This window comes from Pterocles gutturalis, unplaced genomic scaffold, assembly GCF_000699245.1.
Source record: "Pterocles gutturalis isolate BGI_N339 unplaced genomic scaffold, ASM69924v1 scaffold14949, whole genome shotgun sequence".
Classification (NCBI taxonomy): domain Eukaryota; kingdom Metazoa; phylum Chordata; class Aves; order Pterocliformes; family Pteroclidae; genus Pterocles; species Pterocles gutturalis.
The window spans coordinates 81,918-106,484 of NW_010133473.1; the positions used below are offsets into that span (position 1 = coordinate 81,918).

Sequence of the window (24,567 nt, forward strand, 5' to 3'; positions counted from 1 at the left end):
ATGTTACTGTGTACTCTGAAATCCAGCCTATATATACCCTAGAATCAATGTGCAATGAATGCCTTCAATTTGAGGTGCAAATAAAAAGCTGGGCATTTGAAGTGATGCTACGCTATTATAGCATATTCCTTCACAAATATATCAAAACAAAAACTCTGTCCTGGGCTTTCAGATGTCGGTAAGTGCTAACCGGCTCTGTGTAGGTCCTTAACTCACTGCAGGACAATACGAATTCAAAGCCCTGTGTAGAAAAGGATTTTGCTGATTTGATCTGTACTTGCAAACGAGCCCAGTCCGTGCCTGCCCAAGCCCTGCTGCTGTGAGCAACTGAATGCAGCTCCTGGCAGTAACCAATGTCTTTGCTATTTTTATGGGTGCTTCACCAGGTTTCTGGGCTCCCAGCAGCTACTAAGTGTGCAGAGAGCATCTCTGAAAGCGTGTGCGTTGAGTCCAGCACAGTCCAGCCCGGTCTGCTCACCATGCACACAATGTAATGTCACGTTGCGTGTATCGCTCACAAGAGTATGTCCTGCTGGCTGGCTGCAGGGTCAGTCTGTGCCTGTGCAATAGCTCTGGGATGGCTGGATGGCTTCTGAACTTGAGGATGATGATGGACATGTTTACCACTGTGGTTGTAGTACTCAGAATTGGTTATTGGTGTTCTTGTTCCTTCTCTATATTTCTCCCACATCAATTCACATGACAATAGCGTCCTTTCTCAGATACTTGGGAGACTGTTTAAAAAGGGAGGAAGAGAACTTGCTCCAGAGCTTTCAAGCAGCTTTGTGAAAAGGGTAGAATGTATTTTACTTTGGGGGTGATGTATAGCCCGGATAAGACTTTTCACCAAGGACCATTTATATCTCAAGTTGACTTTTTAGTTGATTTAGCTCCTCCGATCTGCACATTGCCAGACATGAACCACTAGCCTTTGGACAGAGTCCAGAGTGTAAATAGAAAGTTCACTGAAACCCCATCAGCTCTTGTTAAACCTGAGTGAATTTCAGCACAGCACATTTCTTGTGAATAATTAAACACTGTTAAGCAGGTGATGGATTTGAACCTCTGTCTCTAGTGTTCAGCTATATTTCAATTACGAAGGAGCTCATGAAATTCATGAGGGTTTTGGTAGGGGGTCTGGGGGGATTTTTTGCCTCTTGTGATGGATAACTGCATCTGGAAACCCAGGGTAGATGTTTTGGTATCTCCCACTTCTCACCACCATGAGCTGTTCCACGTGGCACTCAGCTCTCATCAGTTTCTGTTTTTCAATAGTAAATTCTTCAGTATGTACTTCTCCTTTTCCATTTTTATGTAACATTTGGATTTGTTATCCTTTACTTCGATATTACTTTCTGTCAGTACAACTGCTGAACTCATGGTGAGGGTGTGGTGCTATGGCAACAATATATTATCTGCAGTCTTGCCAATGAGTAAGATATGGTGCAGAAATTAGTTCATTTATCAAAATCTGATGTGGCAGAGCTGAACAAAGGACGTTGCTATACTGAACATCCTGCTATTTTCACAAGACCTGCCGTTCTGTTTCACGTTGGTTATGACACTCAGACATTCTCTCCTGACTGTTTCCAGTGATGCCTTGTTAAATCTACAGTCTTAGCACCTTGGGAAATATTTTTAGATGTACAATAATCTCCAAGCTATCTTTGGTAGTGACAAAAAATGGAAAATGAGCAATTTTTTTTTCCTTCTGTTACTATTCTAAAAAGGTGCTTTTCTGTGATTTCAGGGTAGGAAAGAGCATATAAATGGAAAAATCTCGCCTAGATTGGGATATGTGAGAAATGTATCAGATTTTCACTGCTAAAGACTAAGAGAGCTCTGCCCTTCTCTGCTCCTGTGGTGCAGATTGGGCAATGTGCAGCCTTCTCTGTCCTGAGTACACACTGGTGGAATGGGCTTTAGGGTAGAATGTTTACATCTAATTTCAAATTCTAAAATGTAGGTGTTCAGAATCAGCCAGTTGACAGCTCTTTCATTTATGGTCCAGCTGGTACAGTTCTGGATTAGGAGGACTTTCACCTCTGTGTACCTGTCTCTCCTCTGACCTATCATCTCAGCCATCCAGACGGTTGTGCCTTTTGGGCTAGGACAGCTTTCGGGCAGCCCAGGATGCTGGGTCCAGCTCGCAGGGCTGCTGGATATCGGAGTAATGTTAGAAATGTTAAATCTGTTCAGATCTGGTGATGATTAGAAACTGTTCATGTGGATTTTATAGTACACAAATTGGTACAGGAAAGGCTGCTACAGACTTACGGACACAGTTTGAAAGTTTTCAAGGAAATCAGTACCAGTGCATAGTTAAACTATGTTTGCTTGTTGACCCCCCCTTATCTAGTTAGTCCCTACTTCACTGAGCTGCTTCTGCTTGTATAATCAGCTATTTCATATTACTGATTTACTACTCTGATAGTGGAAGAAGTTGATTCAAGATAAGAGATGCTTTCTTTTCTGTGTTACAAACCCATGCCTTGTGACTTGTGCAGAAGTAAATTGTTTTGTTGTGTATCAGACGTCTGTTTGAGACTGAGGGGAAAGATGTGTGGTAATCTCAGATCAAATGTTAGGTGCAGCTGAGCAGCCAAATAGAAAATCCTCGGGGTCTTCTTGTGAGGTGTAGGTAAGTATCCAAAGTTTGTGTGTCTGTCTGCACTCTTGAGGTTCCCACATCTTCTCTGTGCACTGCACAAGTAGATTTCACTGTCTTTCTCTTAGGAAGAGAAGGGTTATAGCCTCCTGCTCCACGTTCTGTTCCTCATCTGTGGCCTCCAGGCAGCCAGCACCTTGAGGGAGCCTGTGCACACACGTGCTTGTTGTGCTCCAAGCAGAGTGTCAAATGAACCACTGGCCTGGTTTGCTAAGTAAATCAGAGACGCATCCTCGCACAGCAGCCCATCAGCAGGGGCGGTGTGCCTAACCCCTGCCCAGTTCAGGAGAGGGTGGTGGGTGCCCAGGGAAGCGAACACCAGGGCCACCAGCCTGGCCCCAACAGGGACGCTTTGAGATTTGCAAAATCAAAGGTGATCTCTTTTCTGTCCTGCAGTTGGGAAGATGGTCTGTCAGTAGTTTGTGTCTCATGTGCAAATGGCCTAACTGGGGCAGAGGCGGGAATCGGGGGGCTTTCGGTCACTCTGCAAGCCAATGTCAGAGCCAAGACTAAAACATGGTTCTTGAAATCCCAGGCTCCATCCTCTATGGCCCACTGCCTCTCTAAGCATGTATAGGGTTTTAATGAAAAACACCAAATCTTAATTTAGATCAGGGTTCAAGAAAAATGTCCTATTCAATTACTTAATTATAGGTGAACTGTAATTATAAGACACAAACATGTCTTGCTACAAAGCACCAAGCAAAAAAGCAGAAAGAATTATTTGTTCTTCAATTTAGAAGAAGGCAGCTGATGATGCGTAAGTCTATCTGACACCTAGCAAGCTGTGTGATCGTATTTGTTAATCTTTTTAAGTTTACATTTTATTAGGATAGGGTTTCAAGAGAAAATAGGATAAATGAGATTAAATCTGTCACTGTATATTACTCTCCTCTGAGTTACGAGCAGAATCATTCTATGTCAGAGAAGTATCATTATGAGGAAAATGCTGCCTGTGTGATTGTGTGCTTCGTTCAGAAAAATTTGAGATCCGTAATTATCTCTAGTATGCCACAGTGGCATGTGCTGGCTCTTAATTTCTGCAGTAAACAAAACCGTTGAAGGTTTCTCTCCTGAGCAGTTCTTGATGTAGCATGCCTGGTACCCGCAACAGCAGCAATATTATCCTTCAAGTCTCCTGGTGCAAGTGAGGGATCCAAACTAACTTGGAATAGAGCACCCATCGTACATTAATTTTCAAATCTGCCTTGAACTTAAATGTTGACTGTGCAGTGAGGAGTAATGGCCTTGGGGACCAGAGAGTCTTCTGAGCTGTAGATATGCCAGGTGAGGCACGTCTAGCTGCTTATGCAAAAAAGTATAGCACATCTGGTGCTGTGTTCCATCACTTAAATTTCAGTGGTTCAAGGATATTGCCTTTGACCTCTGCAATTACCATGATTCTGCAGGTGCTCCAGCTAACACAAAGGGTGCAACTTTTTTTTAACAATAATTAAGCTGTAATAGAAAAGCTCTGCTTTAGGACTTTGAGGTTTTGCTCCAGATGCACATCAGAAATCTTGGGATTTAGTTTTTATCTCAGAAAAATGTGGTGGTGGTGCTCCATTAGGGGACTATTCACTGCTCTTGGCTCTGCTTAATTTATACGGCCCTTTAAAATTTGTGGTACCCTTCATGCTGTATAATTCTACTGTGAGATGAGTTGAAGACACAAGATTGTAGCCTCCTGAAATTTTGAGTTCACCAACCAAAGAAAGCTTTGAATCCATGTGTTGATTATCTAGATTCATAACAGCTTCTGTTAGAAAAAGCAACTGATTTGTCCCATAGATCAGTGTTATTGCTGCTCCAAGCAGGTCTCCTGGGGACAGGATACGCACAAAGTAAAAAGAAACTCACTACAGGACCTGCTCAAACATTTCTGCAGCTTCCTTCTGAAGGCAGAGCACAGAGGGTCACAAGCCAGACTTTTGCATGATGGATTAGTGATAAAACAACCTGCCAGACTTGGATTAGAATTTCTGTTACTTTGCCTAAAATTATATGTGCATTAGCAAAGGGGGACAAAGAAGATGTATTATTTTTTGGGAATCCTAGTAACAGTTTTATTTTCTTTTTCAGACCTTTTTGCAGTTACGAGCCAGGACTTGATCTCCACATGTGTTTTTGTTAGTCAGTCTAGTTTACAAATGAGGCCCCTTTTGTCCCATCTAATTTTATGTAATCGATGATGCTGCATAAAGATTGTGAGAAGGAAAAATGGAAGGATTGTGAACAGACCTTCTGGCTGATATGTACAATGACTCACTCCATCCTTTATTTCAACTTCCATGAAGTATTTTCAGATACACTATTTACCCAATAAATGAGTTGTTCAGTTTAGCTTATGGCTAAAGTTTTTCCTAGTATTTTAATGTATTTGTTGGGAACATGACAAAGTAAATCACAAATGAGAACATTAACAAATGCTCACATTAATCATCTGAGACAGTCTCATTATAATCTTGTTCTGAGTAACTAGTTATCTGTGAGAAAGGGTTTCCTGTCCCTTGATTTGCCAACATACTTGACTTTACTGCCAAGGAAATATCTCCTTTATGCTCGACAAGCAATGCGTAACTTCATAATCTTTCTCTGTGTAGGCAATTTCTTCATGGGAAGAAATGAAGTCGGTCATGCCCATTACTGAATCTAATTTTACTATAATTTAGAGGGAAGAACCCTTCCCTGGGTAGAATTCATTCCATAACTGCTTATTTCAGGATTTCTTTTGCTTTCCTCCAAAGCATCTGGCACAAACTGTTGTTAGTGGCGGGCCTGCAGCTTGCTTGGCAAGGTCACTGCGGCACATTTCATGGCGAGTGAGGACCTTCTGCCTTGCCTCGGTTTTCAGTCGTTGGCAGCTGATTTGAGAAAAACTGAGCATGGCAGTAAGTCAGTATGTTGAAATTCCACCTCCTGGGAGATGTAAGGGTCTTAGGGTACCTCATGGAGTCAAGCTGTCTTCAGCTGTCTGTCTGAGGTAGTTTATCTCCATCAGCTTTCTTTTCTGCAAGACCTGCTCCTTTACCCAAGCTCCACAACCACCTGGATGAGATGTCAAATGCAAAGGAAACACAGAGAAATTCAGCTCTCCTCCACTGAACTCTCAGCCCTTTCCTATTCTCTCAATAGCTATTCATTTCCTGGGCCTTTCCCTGCTAAGACCAGTCCCAGAAGAAGCCCAATGATTCTGCTCCCCCTCTGTGGGCTATAGCAAAGCATCTTTACTCAAATTAGAATATTTATTTTTGCCTTCTTCCCTGCTTAGGTTTGTCCCTGGCCACAGACATACCTTGCTCTCGGCTTTACAGTTCCTTCACCCTGGGCAGCGTTTGTCCATCTTTCACTCGCTCCAGGCCAGGCTGATTGAAGCACGCGCAAGGAAAGGTCCTTTAAAAAGCAGTTTGCAGCAGTACAATGTTAAAAGCCTGGCTGTGAAGAGGAGGGGAGCGCAAAACCATCTCTTCCTGCCTGCTCACGAAGAAATGGGAGGAGAAAACATGGTGCCCCTCTAATGCTGACCACAAGAGTGTGTTTAACAGTGTCCCCTCAAGGTCAATGACACCATTCCCAGCTGTTCAAAACAACATATTGGTAGCAAAACCAGTGTGAAATAGATTTGGGAGAAGGCTGGTTGGTTGTTGTTGTTTTTTCTTTCTCTCCGCAGGCTTCAGCCTGGCAGACAACCAGATTCAACCGTAGATGTAATTCAGGCAAAATACACTTACTCCAGAATATGTGGGCTGAGGTATGATTTATGCTAATGGTGGCAAGGTATTGCTGCTGGATGGCTGTCAGCTCAGCAGCTTTGGAGGAGTGCCTGGCTGTCAAGGCAGGTGGAAATCCAAGGAGCCATTCAGTCAGGGGTCTTACTTTTTTCAAAGAGATTTTGTCCCACATTCTTCCTTATTTGTATTTGCAAGATTCATGAGATTGATCAGATTTTTCCCCTCAGGAACCCAAAAACACCAAACCTCTTTATGCAGAACAGAGAAGCAGATTTGGTCTAGTGTTTGGAGATCAGTGTTAGAGAGGCTGTAAATGGCTGAGTGAATCAACACTGCTTTTCATTGGGTAAAGGTGCCTGTAAGACAGGCTGTTTTCTGCCTTGGTCCTGCCCTCCTCTGCTGGTGGGAAGTGTTCTTCTTTGCAGCTAGAGCAATTTTCCTGTAACTAAGAGGCATTTCTCCATCCCCTTTCCAAAATATCATATTTTTTCTCCCTTACCCTTTATCTTCAGTTCCCCTCAGTTACGTTCACCAGGTGGGCAGCAAGCCTTTCTGGTGTTCCTGAAAAGTGTTTCCATGGCAGATGCCATCCACTTTCTTTTTGATACTATGTTCTTGCATTCTGCTGACACCTGCAGAGCCCATGCTCAGTCTGACTAAACTTTCTCCCAAGGAGAGGTTTTGTAGTGTTGGTTCTGGGTGTTATTTGGAGTTGAAAACCACTCGGGGAAGCGCAGTGACAAGTGGGCGTGCTTCTCTGTACCTGCTGTGGACATCAGCAGTTTAAGAATCCTATTCTGCTTTACACCAGTGAAAACTGAAAGTAATGCCAACTGCAACTGGACTGTGTGGAAAGTAAACAGAAAAGCAACAATGGGCTGAAGCTTTTACACAGAGAAGCAAAATGCCAGTTTGCAAATAAGGCAATAGCATTGCAAAGCCTTGTGAGCCGTGTGAACAATTGGTGCTTTCTGTGCTATGGAACAAAGCAGCTTTACAGAGGGTGTCTGCGGTGATCACCCAAACTGGCTTTATGGAAATTTCTGTTGTTAAATTGCAAATCCAGCCTTGCTGCTACTCTGTGTGATGATGGTGACTGGGAAGAAACTATGTGTTACAGCTGAAAGAGCCCTTACCTGTAACTTCTCTTTTCCACAGGTGCCCCTGGTTGACAAAAGCAATCTCCCCAGCCATCCCAGTGTACAATGGGCTCGTGTTCTTGTTTGTGCTGGCAAACTTCAGCATGGCAACTTTCATGGACCCTGGAGTTTTCCCAAGAGGTAACAGAGAATGGGACTGTTGGGGGGGCTGGGGGGGATTTGAGAACCCTGAGCCAAAGGAGGTGTCAGGTATCCAAATACACTGTGTGCTGACTAATCCCCTTTTTTCTGATATTCTTTCTTGTGGACTTTGTTTATTTATTATACTCAGCTGGGAGTAGAGGTGGGATGGTAGTGAATGCTGGATACCCTCCATCTCTCTTATGAGCTAGGAGGTGTCAGTTGTCCTTGCACTTGCTCAGACTGGCAGTCGAGGACACAGGGTTGCATAGAATGATTCTCCTTGAGTAGCTCTCCTGACTGATGTGATTGCAATTGCCGTCGCCTGTGTTACACTGGCACATTGGATTTAAGTCACTGTCTTCACAATAGGTAGCAGAGCATGGTGGAGGGGAGAGGCTAAACTTTCTGAAACAGCTTCATCAAAGCAGACCTTCCAAAAAGCCTTAAAACAAAGGCAGAAGCATTGAACACTAAAAAAGATAATGACTAAGGCTTGCCTTAGAGTGTCTAAGAGTGTATGTAGGTTTAGAAGGATATGCCTGCTTAAATTAGTACTGATTCACAGCTGATTAAATAGGATAAAGAGATGCTCAGCCTTTGTAATGGGAGCCACAGTGCAGCTATCTCTTTTAACACATCCTAATGAAAGAATTATCACCTCATTTTATCCCTCTTCCAATAATTATTCACATGCAGTTTGCATCAGAGACTGCTCTAGGCAGTCTTGCTGAACCAATGGATCTGTGCTCTCTGCAAGCTGTGCTTTCTCACCTGGATTCACTGAATTCAATATCTATTTTGAATTGCTCCCTGACAAGAACAAGGTACCTGTCCTGCTGGCTTCCCTGAATAGCACCTGCCAGGTTTCTCCAGGTACCAAGGTCTAATGATGAGCGTCTGTCTGCCATTCTTTCAGCTGAAGCTTTTGAACCACTGATGAAGTGTTGCAGCCCTCCTGTTGAGGAAATAATTGTGTGTAAAGGCAAACTAAGGCAAAGGCAAGATTCAGTCATTTGTGCAAGATTAAATGATGCAGTGTTCAGGTGCTTAAAGGTACCAATAGGTGCTAGTGAGATTTTCAAAAGAGCTTAAGCGCTTAGAGGTTTTAATACATTTCCTGTACTTTCAGTTCCTCCATCTCAGCAGAGATAGCAGTGTTTAAACATGCTTTGGGTGTGAGGTTATCAAAAGCAACCATGGTCCTTTGCCTTCGGTAGGAGAAGAGCTGGAATAAAATTGTTCAATTTTGAAAAACTCAGTCTGGGAATCTAGTATCTTTGTGCAACATATTTCCCTCAGGCCAGTGCCTGCAGCTGGGCGCTCACCATGCCCTGTGAGTGGTCAGCACTGAGTGTATTGTAAATTCATACCTTCCTTTGCACTTCTCTAACTTCCTTTGGCAAACAAGTTCTTTATTTTGGACTTTACATTTAAAGGAGAAATACACAGGGACATCAAATAGAAACCTTGAAACTTCCTCATCACCTTCCCTCCCTTCCCATCTCCCTTAACACAAGGGAGTCAGGAGCAAAGCAGGAAGCAGAGGAGTTTCCTACAGCTCACCTTTCTTCTGTCTTTCTCTTCATTTGTGGCCTTGGCCTTTTATCTTTATGCTGTGTGTGTGCTCGGTCTGGAAGAGGCAGGGAGCAAGTGGAGTGGGGAAAGGACAAGAAAAGGGATGGAAGTCATCCTGGAAGAAGGTGATTGGTGTAGGAGTTCAGATGTGTGAAGGAAGCAAACTGATAAAGAAAAGTTGGAAACGACTATAAATGCCAGGGCTAGGACGAAAGAGGAGCAGATGTTATTTCAGATCACAAGTGTGCATGTGAAAAAAGCTATTACCACCCCACGCCGCCCACAGAGCTGCCAGTGCAAGGAGTTCAAAAATTGCAGGAGTGATTTAAAATGAATATGCAATAAATTCCTTGCTTTCTGTTATTGAAATTAGGTTTAGTCTTCTCGGTTTTCAAGCTTCTTAGCACATTTCTGGTAGTTGCAAATTTACTTCAAAACCAAAACAACAAACTAGCAATACAAAAGCTGAGATTCTAATGAAATCACATGATTCCTTTAAGGAAGCCACCAAAAATTATAAGATATCTTATAAAAACACTGGAGTTGTCTGCCCTGTGTCAGTGGATCAGAGTATGAGAATCTGTGTAGTAAGATAATGTTCCTCTGCCAATGCATTCTGCTCAGATCACTGAAAGGTGGAGATAAACGCATTTCTAGCTGTGTCGTATGAGCTTACAGGTTCTCTGGCAGATAGAATTTGGGCTGTGGGCTAAACTAAACTCAGCTCACTTTTGTGTTGTTGAAGATGGCCTGAATTTGTTGGCTCTCTGAATGTTTCTGGTATGAATCAGGACTGGCTCTGTGCAAGTAAGTTGTCAGTAATACACTGAAATGAATGAGAAGGAAAGGAAGTATTAAGTCACTGAAACTGAGGCTACCCTGACAAATCTGATTTACAGTCTGGGTTGAGACTGGCAGTGTTCGTTGCTGGCTAATTATAGATACCAACTACAAACTGCCTTCCAGTATTTTTGATGTGAATCTATTTTATACAAACTCTTCAAGCGTGTGTCAGTTCTGCAAGGCTGATGTGTTTGTATACATGCAGGTATATACAATGTACAGACTTTATGTCTGCATAGTCAGGTTTTTTACAAGAGTTGAAATGGTTTGACTCTTCTAGTGTCTTGTTTTCATATGCCCGCGTGTATTATAGAGCATGGGCTAGTTTATAATAGTGCTGAAGAACCTACAGATTGTATTTATAGAAGTGCCTAAGGAATTTAAAGTCTAGCTCTCACTGAGAGTCTCACTGACTAGTTATGAAGGAAAATCATAGAGAATGGTGCCAGGACAGCACTCTGCTTCCACACGGAAACATTAATCCAGAGAATCCTCTTGCAAGGTAAATACTGTAGCTGAGCCAGATCCCAATTGCAGATGAGTGGAGACAGAAACTCCCTCTGAAGTCAATGGAAATTGCATCGTGATAACACATCTAGAGAAGATTTAATATAGAACTAAATGACAGTGATTGATGCCCTATTGGGACAATATTATCAAATTCCACCTAATTTGGAGCCAGTCAGCCAATGCCAGCTGCACTATAATGTTTAACCAGGTGTTAAATAGATGTGAACTTCTTAGATTTTCTCTGTCAAAAGGAAACAAATAAAGATCACAGGAATCTAGAATAAATTATGAACTTTCATGAACATCATTCTCATTTTTTTCCTTTTCTTCCCAATATATATTTCTCTATTTTAGACTGGATTTTATTTTGTGCATTTATTTTTAAATGGCCTCTTTTCTTAAACAGGGCAGCGCTTAGCTGAGATGATAAACCATCTGCCCTCCGCGTTGTCCGTAATAAGATGACTGCGATATTGTCATCCTCATCTTACTAATGGCAGAGAGGCTAAATGACTAGCTCAAGGCCACAGAATGAGAAAATTAGAATACAGGACTTCCTGACTCCCAGTCCTGTGCTCAGATCAGTAGACCGTGCTGCCTTTGCGAGAGGTGAGATCTTCCCAGTTATGTACCGTTACTAAAGCAAGAGTGTTCTGGTTATGCTATGAAGAGGTGAGCACGGGATATGCTATGGAGAAGTGAGAACTGATGGAGGGACTTTTCACAGCCACACACATTGCTTCAGAATGTTATGTATCTCACTGTGGCATCAGACTCCCTGGAGCAACAGGTCTTTGGGATGACTGTGGGCTGACACTAGAGTGTTGAACAGATCATTGTCACTTTGGGTCATCTGGGTTGATTTTTGGGTTTTGAGCTAGCACAACCTTCTTCTAATATTTGTTGATGTAATTTATTTCACTTCATGTGCTGGTAGGCTAGCATTGAAATAATCCCAAATGTATGCGTCAGAACTTCTCACATCAAGGGTTTGGGTGATTTCCATCTCCTCTTTGACTGTACTCTGCAGCTCATTTTATTCGTTCGGGTTGTAAATGCTGGCTAAGATAAGACTCAAACACCTCTCTTTGTCCAGAGGCTAGTGAGTGAGACTGCACAGCACTCCTGTGGGAGGTGCTAAAATGAGCCCTGATCGCTGAAGTGTTCTGCAGCCTGGACAACCTGTTCTGACAGTCCATCACTTCCACCACTCTGTTATTTCTCTGACAAGCCCAAAAGCACGTGCAGCACCTCTGTATCCAAGGCACTGACTGGATTAGCTCTTTTATCTTTACCCTTTGTTATTTCCACTAACTTTTAGTTTTGCATTGAGCAGCAGATGAAGATGAAGATAAAGACGATGACTTCCGAGCTCCACTCTACAAGAATGTGGAGATTAAAGGAATCCAAGTACGGATGAAATGGTGTGCCACCTGCCACTTCTACCGTCCCCCTCGCTGCTCTCACTGCAGTGTCTGTGACAACTGTGTTGAGGTAACAGTTCTGTTGATTACATGATCTGTTGGCTTTGCCTCAGTGATGGGGTTGCACATACTACTGGAAGGATGCAGTTGGGTGCTTCCCCCACTATTTCAGTTCTTGGAAGTTCCTAGTTGTCGCCTTGTTGATGGACTCCTACTGATTAGTGCCATTTGAAACACAGTCCTCAGTTATGGTGTGTGTTACATATGCAATAATGGTTGATGTCAGCTTTGTTGCCAGTGATAATTAGAATAAAAATTTATAGTACTGGCTATGTCTTCCTTGAGGTCGCTAAGAGCTCATGAATGTGAAAAAGGGATGAATGGAAGAGTTGATGCAGAGGCAGAGTTCAAAGGAGCAGGAAATTCAGGGTCAACCATTGTAGCTTGTCATGTGTGAGCTTAGGGCTTATCATCTGATCCAGAACGGTGCCCTATGGTCCTGGTGATGCACACAGGATTTTTAAAAAATAACCCCCAAACAGTAAGATGTGCTTTTGGGCCATAAACATCTCCCAAACTTTTAAGTACAGAGAGTTGTATCCACAGCAGTGTATTGCCAGGGGAGATTTTTTATTGCTGAGCTAAAAGTTCCACTTCTTAAGGATCATTTCTGCTGCAAGGCCTAAATTTTTTTCCAGTAGAAAGATGAAATCTTTAAGATGTCTAAAATATATTCAGCTGTGCCATTAAAATGAAAAGAATTACTTACTAATCAGAAAGGGAAAAAAATACCAGAATCAGCTGGAATGCTCTATACACCTTCCTTGTCCTAATCTTCTTTACCATAAGCAAGGGAATAGTCCCAAAGAAAGCGGCACAGTTACATGTGAGAGAAAGGCTGCGGGGGTTTATCTTGTGTCAGTCATTTTCTCCTTCAGGGCAATATATATCTAAGTTATAATTATCTGGAAGCATTGCTGTGCCTAGTAACCATTGATAAATAGGACAAGGCTGTCCTGTTATGGAAGGCCTTAGAAGGATGTGGGATTTGAGAAGATGGAGAGTAAGGAGCTGCCAAGGTCCCTGGGTAGAGGGGAATAGCCACAGCTATTCAGAAGTTGTGTTACACTATTTCTGTAGGCTCCTGTGAATTGTTGAATAGAGATGGATATTTTGTTGAACACCTGAGTCCTATACTCCTAGTTTTAAAACATAAATGTTTTCACTAATTCTAGATCCTAAGGATTGTTTAGGTGATAGTAAATTCTTAGTTGTCTCATGGAATTTCTTTCTTCTGCCTGCCCCAGTGGTTCAGCACGAAAATTAATTTTCAACAAATGAAGTTTTCTTAGAAGAAGATTGCTCAAAACTCAGTGGTATAAACAGTTGCAATTTCATGCTGCCGTAAGGCCTCTATGGGAGTCAGTTCTGCAGCAGAAATGAAAATGGGAGAGAATCTAAAAATAACCTAAATAAAATAGCAGAACGCAAGGTGACTCTGCCCAGCTGTCCAGAAATTTTACTGATGGTCAGATCAGTTGATGGTTCCTTAGTATTCTGGTGGGCAAGTAAGAATCTCTGCTTGTATAATTAAATTACGACTGGTGTGGAGGAATACAGGCAAAAAGCATTGACTTTTTGAATCAATAAATCATGGTCTTAAACAGCATGCTTTGTTGATTCTTGTGATGCTTAGTTCCCACTCACCTGTCTAGAAGAGCTTGGAGACAGTGATAGGAGCGACTCTGCTGGCTTTTCTGTGTGGAACCCACTCAGGGTTGTGATTCACATCTTTTCATCTTCAGTCTAGAATGTGCAATAAAAATTCTTTTCCCAGATATAAAACTTTACAGCTAATTTAATAAAAATCAACAAACAAAAGCCGACAACACTTGCAGAAATAAAATCAGTTAAAACCTAAAGCCTGCTGTGACCAGAGGGACCCAAAAATGAATCTGTGACAAAAATAGTGAGATTTTTGTTTTCTTTACTGGAATGTTTGCAGTGGGTTCTCGTGTAGTTTCATAATCCATAGATATTTTGGGCTGCATACAACCAGATTTTCATAATAGACATGTGCTATGTCAGCATTTCAGATATAGCCTGAAATGATCTTTATTAAATTGCCCCTGACATTTTCTAATGTGCTTTGAGACAGGTCTCATCCATTTTTCTGTATTTTGTACATTTTTGGTAAATACATTGTGCAAAACTTAAAAACCCCCTTTGTCATGATTGAGGAATGTTTAAAAATAGCATTACCACAAAACAAAGAATAAACCATTCATTTATTGATGTAACAAGTGTGTAATATCTGTTCTGAAGAACACAGAAATAAGAAGGGTGTATTTCTTGCACCTGATCTTGTCTTCACGTCAAGAATAATCCCATTGAAAACAGAAAACAGTAGATTTACATGCTTATAAAACAGTGTGAAGGCACTTGAAAGGTATCTGTGGCTTGCCCTCATTATTAAATCTCCTGTTAAAAGAGGTCTGACTTTATAAGGGACTTTGAACTTCTGACTGAGACAAATAGTTAGGTTTGGGTTCATAACTATTGTTGAACTTGCGCAGAACTTGGACTGTGTCTTATCCACTCGTTGCTTTTCTTTGAGGAACTGTGTGGGGAAAAAGTATCTTTCATGATGTCCATTGCTTCAAGTGGATTCATTCAGCTACGTATAAATACTGAAATGTGGGGCAGAGAATTTTGCAGTGGTGTTGCATCTAGGTTATAACTTCATTGTAATAGACTTCTCATACTAAGGATGATAAAAAATCACTGCTTCTGCTGCTAGCTGATCAATAGCCTTTTATTTTTTATATCCTCTCTTTGAACCCTATAAACACTCAAGTACCTCTCCACCCGTAGGTATAGAAACCACTGGGTCATAAGAGGAGCCTTATAAAGAGAGTCTAGCGTGTTGTAAAGCTGCAGAATTAACCTGATGTAATTTTACATGGCAATCGTTCAGATTTATCTCTAAGACAATGTATTTCCTTTTACCATTTGGATATTGTTCCCTTTCTTTACAAGGATTTTGACCATCACTGCCCATGGGTCAACAATTGCATAGGACGGAGGAACTACCGCTATTTTTTTCTCTTCTTGCTGTCCTTAAGTACGCACATGGTTGGAGTATTCACCTTTGGGCTCATCTTCGTACTAAACCATATGGAAAAGCTGGGAGCAGCTCATACGACCATTACGTATCCTTCTTTTTGATCTGTCAAGACTCGAGGTGGTCTTGAGGAAAATGTGAAAGAATGAATCTGAGCATTGTCTTCCTGGAACTGGTGGAGATCTGCTCCTCTCCTGATCCCCCATTGCTTTTTCCCTGTAAATGCTCAGTGCAGGTTTTCCTCTGTACCCATCTTAACTGTGTAGCCATCAGCTACCCCCAGAACTATAGCTGTCCTTTTGTCTGTCTCAGTCTTTGCCATGACAACCCAGCAGAGAAGAATATGCTGCCTCTCCAAATTTTACTTCCCATTGGCTGTGACTCTAAACTGCTGGGTAGTATTTGCTGTATTTAAAACTCTGTGACTGTATTTTAGAGTTTGCCCTGGAAGCAGTCCCCCTGCATGCTAGCCTAATACAGGAACTGCTAGCTCTGAGGAGCGCTGCCACTGTTGGTAGATGAGTGCAGAACAGTCTTTACAAGATGGTCAGAGCCAGAATCAATGACTTCACATTATTTTTTAACCATCTCAAGGATAAGGACCCAGGCTAGAAGAAGATGGACTTAAATTTGACATAAAATTTAGTTAGACTTAATTAAAGGTGATGGACAGCCTCCCTATTGCCAAGATTTTTTTCTCGTTTTCCTCTTCCTCTCAAAAAAAATCCCTTCATTTATCCCGGTTTCTTTAACTCCTGGGTACAGAATGGCCGTCATGTGTGTGGCTGGATTATTCTTTATTCCAGTCATTGGTCTCACTGGCTTCCATATTGTTCTAGTGGCCCGAGGGCGCACAACGAATGAACAGGTAAGAAGCAATCATTTCTCTGTCTTTGTGGCTAAGATGTTGAGTTGGGAAGTAAAGTCAGCAAGTCAACTTGGGTAAAACAAAAAATGATCCAAATCTTTTCAGTAGCACTCTTACTGGAGCTTTTGTGAAGATCTAGGAAGGTTGCCTAGGTTTTTATTTTCACACTTTTTTCTTGAATGCACTACAAGCAAAGATTTCCCCCTTCTAAGCACAAAGGATCATCCCAAGTTTGTTTACCATTTAAAATCTACTCATGGCCTTGAAATAGGTTTTATGTGGTGAGTACCATCAACCCCAGAAGTTCAAACTTCATGAGTCAGTCTGAAAAACTATGAGACTGAATGAAAGAAAGAAAGGAAAAGATTAAGCCATGCTTTTGCACTGTCTCCTGATATTTTGAACTCCCCCAGCTAACCCACACTGCACATAATAAGATCTGAGCTAGCTCTTTGTCTCACTTTGTCTCGCTCTCTCTTCTTCTCAAGCGTGGGGAGACATGCACACAGAGAGGCTATTGGACCTAACTTGTTTTGCTTCCCCAAACCAAGTGCCAACATGACATCTTGTGCCAAAAAGCCTGTAAAACTCTGGTTCCCCTGCAGTTACTCAGATGTACATAATCCACAGCCCCTATGTGGGCGATCCAGGCTTAGATGCACGTGCGCGTCAGCAGCATGACACAGGTGATAGTCATGGGATGGATAGCCTGCCCCTGCCATTTGTAAGGGGTAGCTCAGTTAGAAAGCTTGACACTGGGTCACGCAGTGTGGCAGTCAGCTGCACACAGCATTTTCAGCTTTCTTCCCAAGGCTAATTAATTGTATGCAATCCAGTGCTTTAGCCTTTGACAGCTCCAGCTGCAAAGCACCCCTCACACATCTGGGTTTTTTTCCACTTTTCTTCCACATCACACATCTTTTTCACTTTTTTTTATTCTTTTCAAGTGCATTTTTACTTCTTCTGCACCCATGGACACTCTCTAGCTCACGCTGAGCAGTGTGCTGTTCTGGCTGACCTGTGGGCTGATGGCTTCATGCTGCTGTAGCTTGTATGGCTGCTGTGCAGATATAAGAGTTCAAGACATCTGTCTGAGGCCAGGCCCTTGTAAACTGGGATGAGATTGTCTCCTGTCCCACAAGAGACAATAAAAACGTTTATCCAGAATAGTGTGGGAGTTTTACATAAGCAAAGAATCTGAAGTCATCCTGAATTGTTGCATAACATGGCCTTTGAACAAAGCAGGCTTACCATAGCTGTAGATCTTTAAATGCTTTTCTCTGTCCTGCTTGGAATCAGCTGCTCTTTGTTTTAAATTGATTTCGGCCAAGTATTAGGTTTGAGAGCGCTGACAATAGAAGCATGAAACTCAGGGTGTTTTGGTCTCATAGCCCAAATCATGGTCTGCCTCAAGCTTGTCTTTGTGCAGTGATGAGAACTGTCCATGAAAATTTCAAGCTGAGGAGGAAGGAAAAATTTAAATTTAAAAAAAAAAGTAAAATTTAACTTCTTGTGTTTGTGGTTACACTAACATTTATGAAGGTTGAGAATTTTTTATATTTAACTTGATGAAATAACTGTTGGAAAATGCATCCCAGCTTGGCTTGGTTTTCTGAGCTACCAAACCACTTGAGATAAGTTCATTTTCCCATGCCATTTTCTCAAAATTAAATCTAATCTACTCTTAATTTCTGTTTAGTCATATGTACTGCCCATCTGTAACTGGAGGATAGGTGTTCCCAGCCCTCAGGTCCCTTTCAAAGGAAGTATATCTAACTAATTAGAACACCAGGCCAGGAGTGATGGATATGAGATCTGCTCCTGGTTTTGCCACTGTTCTAAAACATTCACTCTTCTCCTGCAGTTTCCATATTGATTCTCTTTTCTCCCACTGTTATCTGCTTCCAGCTTTCCAGTTACAATATGCTCAGCTACACTTGTCCTCTTTGCCCAGTACATTTTATAGGCCAGTGGTACAGACATTTTTGGTGTTTTACGGTAAATTTTTTGTATTTGTTAATTCCAGAGTTCGTAGGTTTTGAGCATTCACAGTAGGCAGACTGTGATTTTGGAGTGTATAGTGGCTGAGTTTAGATGTTTGTGAGCTTTCTGAATGCCTCTGAAAGTCTTTTATGGAATCCAAATAACCCATAACCCAACATCTGCTCATATCCTGCTATTTTTAGTTTCTGAATAGAGTAAATAAATATCCTTCCTTTTGAGACTGCTTTCTATCAGTGGATTTCAAACTACTTTAGAAACCAAATTGATATAATTAGTAATGTAATCTGTGAGTTAGAGAAATTTTATTTTCATATCATGTTTGAGAAAATGGGCACAGAGATATGAAGTGCTTTGCCAGCATCTGGCACAAGTCAGCTGAAGCCCAGGATTGAATGCAGATGTGCCAAATGTCCCAGGCCCATGTTTTAGTCATCAGGTTACTCTTCCAACACTCAGAACTTCTAACGTTTCTCTCTTGGCCTTTTAAAGAGTTTTATGTTATATCAAAGAGGCCAGCATAATATATTGCAAAATCATTTAATCGTTGTTATTTTATGTGCAAGTAATTAAAGTGTTTCTGGTACTCTGTAAACTTGTTGCTAGGTCGGAACTATGAGTTGATTAAAATGCATTACTTGTAAACAACAACAGTAATGCTTTTAATGACAATCATTATTAATCTCTCTGGCTTTATTGGTATTTATCCCCGTATGGTAACTTTCAAGTCTCTGCCTGTAGAGTACAAACCCTTTTAATGCTTATGAAGCTTTGAATGGATCCCGCCAGTCTAATGAGGCTTGGCTTTCATTAAACTAGCTCATTTCCAAGCAAACATCATAATCACCGGGGAGTTCCTGGCACCCTCCCACGTAAGGCAGTGGTTTGTACTGATTGTCGCTAGGGATGGGATGCTGATAGAGAGGAAACATTGCTCTCATCCAACATTACGAATGTTGAATTGACATTCCTGTTTGTTTGGAGGGGACTTGGCAAGGCAGAGGACTGGAAGTGACAGGGGAAGGGACCAAAACAGGATGTCTGGCTGACAGCAGGCACAAATCTAATACAGAAGCAGCATGGAGAGGAAAACCTGGCCGCTTTGAAACCCAGTCACATTGAGCTCACTGCCCTTGTGGGAAAGGAGCTTTAGCTGGTGTGCCTCCTAGCTAGAAGCAGCTGATGGAGGTGATCTGTCAGAGCAGGAGACAGGAAGCACAGCATTCAAAGAAAAATTATCTGTTTGGGAGGGACAGGAGGGTCAGAGCAAAGCATACTTGTTCTTGGCTTTCTGAGGGTTGGATGATGACTTGTGTAACCAGAGGTTTGAGTACTGTCCTGAATATGTTTCCAGGTAACAGGTAAATTCCGTGGGGGAGTGAATCCTTTTACCCGAGGATGCTGCGGAAACGTGGAACATGTGCTCTGCAGCCCCTTGGCTCCCAGGTAAGAGACATGCTCTCAACTGGGAACGAGGGAGGTAGAGTAGTTGTTGGGACAGAAATGTGCTTGGTTGGGCTTACGTGTGAAAGACCATTGATGAAATCAGAGGGAAGTAAAGCAAAACCTTCCTGAAGGCAGAGCTCTGTGATAGCTGTTTCACTGTTGCATGGCTGTAACTTGTCCAAGCAGTTGCTTTCTTCATGTAAATCATAACCCTTATCCCAGAAATGTTTATTTGGAATGACCATGTTAAATTATATCAAGAGCTGATACCTTTGTCTTTACCAGCTTGTTTATCCAGTGGATTTCAGTAACAAGGTAAGGTTCTGTATGTTATCATATTCCCAACACGACATTTTGCACTGCACAGTCAATGTCCAGGTGTTCTAGTCTGATGGAGAAAAGGAAGGAATCTAAAATCAGCCTTTCTCCTTAAGACTTAAATCTAATTTAAGGCTGCTGTGGTTTTCAATCTCGCGGGCACTTTCATTATCATAAAAAAGATTTTCAATGAGGTCTACATCATGGAACTTGGGATTTTATTTATGGCTTTCCATTTTGGGGGAAATGGATTTATCGTTTCACATTTTGAAATCAGGATTTTAATGCAATAGATCAGATGGAGTATAAATATCCTAGGTTCTGAGCTGTCCAGCCTGCAAACATATTAATAATTGTACTACAAGAAGACTTATTTGAGCCTTTTCAGAGTTTTGAGAAATTCCAGGCCTTGACACTATTATCTACACTTTTTTTTTTTTGCCGTCACTATGCAACAAATAAGTCCTGCAAGACTGTGATGTGTGTTAAAGGCACTGGAATATCTGCTTCTCAAACTTTCCAAAACATGAAAATCCAGTCAAGATCATGGAATGGGAGAATGGTTTGGGTTGGAAGGGACCTTAAAGATAATCTAGTTCCAACCCCCCTGCCATGGGCAGGGACACCTCCCACCACAGCAGGTTGCTCAAAGCCTCATCCAGCCTCACCGTGAACCCCTCCAGGGATGGGGCATCCACAGCTTCTCTGGGCAACCTGGGCCACTGCCTCACCACCCTCACAGTAAAAAATTTCTTCCTAATATCTAATCTATATCTCCCCTCTTTGTTTAAAACCATTGCTCCTTGTCCTATCACTACACTCCCTGCTCAAGAGTCCCTCCCCATATCTCCTGTAGCCCCCTTTCAGCACTGGAAGGCTGCTATAAGGTCTCCTCGGAGCCTTCTGTTCTCTAGGCTACACAACCCCAACTCTCTCAGTCTGATATTTTAAGAGAGCCACATATTAGAAGTTGGGAGACGCTCCTGTTAAGACAGGGGTGCAAGTGCTAGCATCATGGCTGTGCTCAGACTTTCAGCAAGCATAGTGTTTGTGTTTTGTGAAGACCTGTTCAAATTGTCCTGTATATTGAAAGTCACTACTACTAGATTAGGTTATTGTTTATTTTAATGATGACTGTTGAACAATTAATTAGGTACATAGTTGAGCCTAAGAAAAAGCAAGCTGTGAGTGTGAAGCCTCCTTTCCTCAGACCTGATTTATCTGAGCGACAGATCACAGTGAAGATCAGTGACAATGGGATCCAAGCCAACCTCAACCGGAGCAAGGTAAGGCAGCCTTCAACCACTGCTTTTGAAGAGCGCGGACTGAGTATTATCAAGCCTGGGAATGAGTTTGTCATGGAAAATCTCTTTGAGGTGATGCATTTTTTTGAGAAAATTATAGAGGTTGAGTCCTTGTCATATACTTCGTCCTCTGAAATAACCCGGGTTCAGTAATAGCAGCTCTTGATCCAGTAACAGCTCTTTTTGCAGCTCTATAATAGAATGCCTCTAGGCATCTTTTGAAAGAGGTGTCTCTTCTTTGCAATAGTTACTTTCTGTCCCAAGAGTTGCCACCTCTTGGTGTTCAAATTAATTTTAACAAACCTAACACTGTGTGGGATCCCTTGTACCACCGGGTCAGCTGTTCTACTTCAAGGAAGGTTTTGAGCTTCCCGACTGCAGGAAGGCTTGGTGGTCCAGTGAAAGGAACATTAGCTCAGAAGCTGAGTTCTCCTCTCCTTTTTTCTGTTTCTCCTGGCATGAAATAGAATTATTTGTTTGGTCATATAGAAAACAGTGGATTCAAAAGAAGCCACCTTGCAAAATTTTTATGAGGCGTTACTTGTTACACTCTTTGGATAGTTACTTGCTGAGAGCTGCCTGGAAAGTTGCTGAAAAATGCTAGAAAACACCACTGTCTTCTACCACATATTAACTAGCGTGATGATAATGTTATTTAGCATGACAAGTAGATTAGGATAGTGCATTTAAAGTTATGCTGTCTTGTTATGACAATGCTAATTTTACATATGACAGTCCTTGTCTACAGTGGATGCTAAATCATGTTTGTCATTATAGGTATGGGTCATTCTTGCTCTGTGGTACATCCAGCACTCTGACACGTGCTGTTATTTAACCAAGTTGCAGGTAATGATTGATTCTTTTGTCGTTTCCAGTCTAAAATTAGCCTGGAAGGTCTGGACGATAAAAGTATGGATCTGCAGCCACCTCTCCCACCCAAAGGAGATCCAAGCAAGTACTCTGAGCTAAAAGGGCAGCTGGGGACCAGTGAAGGTACAGTTGCATGATCAGGGTTTTATTTTTATTAATAAGAAGATATTTCAGCCTCTTTAAAAGGCTTCTGGTATTCTTCCAAAACAGTAATGGGATCTGGGTGAAGGGTTTCTTTCTGTTTATAGGAGTTCTGAGCGAGGGGAGTAAACAGCAGGAAAGGGAGAGACAAGTCAGCTTGAAGTGGCTCACTCAAGCCTAGGTTGGATATTTCATATCGGTTTTGCAGGGCTTTTAAACCCTTTTAAACCTCTTCTTAAATTTTTGATCAATTTTAAAATTAAAATTGTCATTTTGAACTAAGGAATCAGAAATATTAGTATGAAATGCTTAGGCATTACAAACTGAATTACTTCATTTATGAAAATGTGAAATTAAAGTTTTGCTACTATTAGAAAACCTCTTTTTTCAGGCAAGACTAGTAGCTGAATTCAATTCAAATACCTAGTATTTCAAATTATGGCAAAATTGCTATTCACCAAAATACATCATCCCACAATATATTACCTTCTTTCTTCTCTTTAGGTTGCTCATCTGGCAGCAACGTATGGTTATTTTCACAGAGGCCCCATTGATTTTGGTGGAATTCTGCACAAAAGTCTTGCAAATGTTATTCTTTCCAGAAAAGATCTGTTTGCAGAGTACCATGAATAGCAAGGAATTAGTGATGATAGCTTTCTGTCCACACATTTTAAGGGAAAGTCTATTTTTTTTTCTTTTACAGAAGGTGGCCTTTCACCCAAACTTATCAGCCCTCCTACACCTGCCATGTACAAGTATCGACCAGCTTTCAGCAACAATCCCAAAGTCCACTACCATGCTACGGCTGAGCAGGTGAGCGAGCCTGGGAGAATTTGCTCCCAGCTAACACTGCGCAACATGGAGCTGAGGATAAATTCACTGCAGCGCTCTTGTGAATGTCAGAGTGTAAAAGTAAATAACAACACTTGGCATTGTTGTGGGATAGTGTATATTTTCATTATGCTTCTTATGAAAGCATGTCTGCTTTCACAGCTTTCCTCTGTTGAGCTTGACACGTCTGCCCTGCTGACAGCCGTGCACTGCTGCTTTACCAGTGTCTCGGCCTGATCCTGAGATGCTGAGAAGTGTCACCTCCCATTGGCCTCTCCTGACATAGGTGCCAACTCACATTCACTTCAGAGGGAGCTGGACATGCTTAGTGCTTTTCTGGATCAGACCCTTTAGCCAACAGACAACATGCCCAGTGATTCCTGAAGATGTCAGCTTGCAAAACAGAAAGATCTTTTAAAGCATCTGAAGAGATATTTAAGTTAAAATTAATGGAAGATTCCTCATGTTTGACCTGCCTTAGCACCTTCTCAGTGCATTTGGGTTATATGGAAAAAAAAAACTTCCTAACACTTGGCGTCATTTCCTCCTATCAAGAAAACTGAGGTCCAAACAATTAGAGAGACTTGCTCTGGAATTTTTACTGTTTTCTCTTTTGCTTAGGAGTTTTGAAACAGTTTACACCGTTTCCTTTGGAAGCAGAGTGCCAAACTAAGCCTAGTGCTAATAGGCTTGTTTTTCTCACTTATCGCTCATGGATTTGTGGCAAATCCTTGCCCCCCCCCAGGACCTGAAAACAGCCATTTGAAAATCACTGGTCTGACTTTTATATTTGCAATATGGATCCAAGTGGAGATGATACCCTTAAAACACACACACCACACATAGTGCAGTTTTCTTAGTTAGTTTCATCAGGATCTCCAGTGTCACCCCTACAATAACAAGAAGTGGGTGATATAAATAAGGAAAGGAAAATATGATAGAGATATATAATTGACTGCAGCAACACTGGAATAAGACAGAATGCTCCTTAAATGGCAAAGAAAACTTTTCTAGTGTCCTTCTCTTTTAAAAAAGAAGGGTGATGATAGATGGTGGAATTCCAGCTACCACCGAGTTCGGGTTTTAGTCGCAGTGCAATAATTGTAAATCTTATTCTCTGGATTTTTCCACCTAATGAAGAAAAGATTGGCTTATGAAAGGGAACATAAGAACAACACTGTCTTCACTGTATCAAAAAAGTTTAATATCCTATCATCTTTATTACACAAGAAATGGCTTGACATCCCATTCAAAATACTCTGTTTACAGGCATCAGCTAGGAGTTTTGAGCTGTGTAAACAAGTGTTCTGGGTCATGATACTGAAAGTGAGGAAGCCATGGAAGGCAAGCTTGTTTTCTTCATTCAGTACATAGCCATAGATGCAATATAGATACAGGACAGGTTCTGTTTAGGCCAGAGACTGGGCAGACTTTAGCATCTCTAAAAAGATGTTATTACTGTAGGCTGACAGGTGTGCATGCAGTCAGCTTGGTCGACTTGTTCAATTTTATAGTGGTCACAACTTTCTAGTATTCAAGTAGGAATATTACAAAAATGAGTTCACTTGGCAAGCTGATAGGATAGCATGTATTTGTCTGCCAAGCTGTATCTAAGCATAAAGTACAGAGG

At 41.6% G+C, this 24,567-nt stretch overlaps 1 protein-coding gene across 1 annotated transcript in view; it reads left to right on the plus strand.

Annotated features, from left to right (window-relative positions):
• Positions 1–7,501: 7,501 nt before the first annotated feature.
• ZDHHC8 (zinc finger, DHHC-type containing 8) overlaps positions 7,502–24,567 on the plus strand; it is a gene marked incomplete at its 5' end in the record, with an annotated part of 21,939 nt that continues 4,873 nt past the window's right edge. The window contains 8 exons of the mRNA XM_010081250.1: positions 7,502–7,679; positions 11,947–12,104; positions 15,074–15,246; positions 15,924–16,026; positions 19,382–19,473; positions 20,945–21,077; positions 21,971–22,088; positions 22,810–22,919. Coding sequence (XP_010079552.1) covers positions 7,502–7,679; positions 11,947–12,104; positions 15,074–15,246; positions 15,924–16,026; positions 19,382–19,473; positions 20,945–21,077; positions 21,971–22,088; positions 22,810–22,919 — 1,065 coding nt within the window. The remainder of the gene's footprint in view (positions 7,680–11,946; positions 12,105–15,073; positions 15,247–15,923; positions 16,027–19,381; positions 19,474–20,944; positions 21,078–21,970; positions 22,089–22,809; positions 22,920–24,567) is intronic.